Consider the following 1,739-nt stretch of genomic DNA (forward strand, 5'->3'; position numbering starts at 1 on the left):
CTTCAAAAACTCACCTGTCTCCTGAATTCCTCTTCATCTATCAAGCATACTATTATCCTTCCAATAACCCAGTTTCCTTTCATCTTCATTCTTTTTCACCTCACAAGTGAAACTGGTTGCCAGATTTTTCCTCTCTCTATTTCTCTCTATATATCTCTCCGTGTCTCCTATTCTCTGTTTCTATGTCTCTCTGTCTCTCTTTGTCACTGTCTCTATCTCTTCTTTTACCTCTATCACTGGCTCTGTCTGTTTCTTTTCCTCTCTGTGTCTATGCCTCTGTCTGTCTCTCTCTATCTCTCTATAACTCTCTCTCTCTCTCTGACTCTGTCTGTCTCTCCGTGTGTCTATTTCTCTGTCTCTGTCTCTGTCTCTCTGCCTCTGTCTCCATCTCTCTATCTCTTTCTGTCTTTTTGTCTCTATCTCTCTGTCTCTCTCCACATATACACAAATATAAAACACATTTATTCATACAAAAACATTCTCTTCTCTGCTCACATAGTCACCATCCTAGTTCAAGCCCCTTTCACTTCACATTGAATCTAGAAACATTAACATGTCAGATCAAGGTTGCCCCAAGAACCATAACTAGTGATTCCAGTACCTAGAACAGATATAAAATATGTTTGTGGCAAGAAGCAGAATGGAGGACCTCAAATCAACTTTTTAAGACAAATTCATTTCATGTGAGGAAAAATTATACACTCAAATAGCTTCCTATCTTGATGAATTATCAGTAGTGAGTTACTTAAATCAATTATTTTTAACCATTGAAAGAGTACAAATTCTTTTAGCAACCCCTTAAATTTTATTGCCGTAGTCCTAGCCCCTATCACTCTGCCCTAGTTATGTCTCTAGGTGTCACTATGATACTAACTCTCATTGTGGTTTCTCATTTTAATTTCCTTTTTGTGTCCATACATCCCATTTTAGTATGTGTGCTGTGGCTTTGTTTGCAGCTTTTTCATCAATAGCTATTTCTACAGTAAACCATGGAGATTCCAGAGCCTCACTTGCAAGCCTTGACTCCAATCCAAGCACTAACGAAAAGAGCAGTGAGAAAACAGACAACTGTGAAAAGGTATAAACATGTCCCCCCATGGGGCCACCCATTCCCATCATCATGGTCGAGCCTGAATGTCTGATATTGTTCATTAACTGTCATCTTTTTGGTTAAATAGATTGCAAGACCACTGTCCCTCATAGGACTGACAATGAGATTTGACAAGCTTGATCAGGCAGAAACGAGGAGTCTTCTTATGTGTTTTCTTCACATCATGAGGACCATTTCAGAAGGTAAAGAAATCCTTTTAAATAACTTTCAAGTAAGAAGGGAAGATAATGGATTTCAAATAACCTCATGCTGTTTGACATATGCTTCCAGAGACATTGATTTCCTACTGGCAAAGGGCACCCATTTCGGAGATATCTGATTTCTTCAGCATATTGGAGTAAGTCCTGCAACCTAACTATATATTGTTATTTATGTTGTTATATACAGTTATAGACAGAGAGACAGACAGACAGACAGACAGAGAGATGTAGATATGTACAATGATAGATAGATAGATAGATAGATAGATAGATAGATAGATAGATAGATAGAAGATGAAAAGATGGATGGATGAATAGATGGAAGGAATGGAGGTTGGGTAGGTAGATAAATAGGAAGAAAGAAAGAAAGAAAGAAAGAAAGAAAGAAAGAAAGAAAGAAAGAAAGAAAGAAAGAAAGAAAGAAAGAA

The 1,739-nt window shown here is 37.4% G+C and overlaps 1 protein-coding gene across 1 annotated transcript; it reads left to right on the forward strand.

Annotated features, from left to right (window-relative positions):
• The first annotated feature begins 915 nt into the window (after positions 1 to 915).
• On the forward strand, positions 916 to 1,546 carry LOC123254193 (dedicator of cytokinesis protein 10-like). Its single transcript, XM_044683251.1, has 3 exons — positions 916 to 1,078; positions 1,179 to 1,293; positions 1,382 to 1,546. The coding sequence occupies exons 1-3, from the start codon at positions 932 to 934 to the stop codon at positions 1,450 to 1,452; spliced, it is 333 nt and encodes a 110-aa protein (XP_044539186.1). The 5' UTR covers positions 916 to 931; the 3' UTR covers positions 1,453 to 1,546.
• The last annotated feature ends 193 nt before the right edge of the window (positions 1,547 to 1,739 follow it).

This window comes from Gracilinanus agilis, unplaced genomic scaffold (genome assembly GCF_016433145.1).
Source record: "Gracilinanus agilis isolate LMUSP501 unplaced genomic scaffold, AgileGrace unplaced_scaffold17202, whole genome shotgun sequence".
Taxonomy (NCBI): Eukaryota; Metazoa; Chordata; class Mammalia; order Didelphimorphia; family Didelphidae; genus Gracilinanus; species Gracilinanus agilis.

What these genes read in the sequence shown, in the direction of transcription:
- LOC123254193 (XM_044683251.1), top strand. Translation starts at nt 932, where the DNA reads ATGTGTGCTGTGGCTTTGTTTGCAGCTTTTTCATCAATAGCTATTTCT. An exon ending in AAACAGACAACTGTGAAAAG is followed by an intron (nt 1,079 to 1,178) that starts GTATAAACATGT and finishes TTGGTTAAATAG; the next exon opens with ATTGCAAGACCACTGTCCCT. An exon ending in CATGAGGACCATTTCAGAAG is followed by an intron (nt 1,294 to 1,381) that starts GTAAAGAAATCC and finishes ATATGCTTCCAG; the next exon opens with AGACATTGATTTCCTACTGG.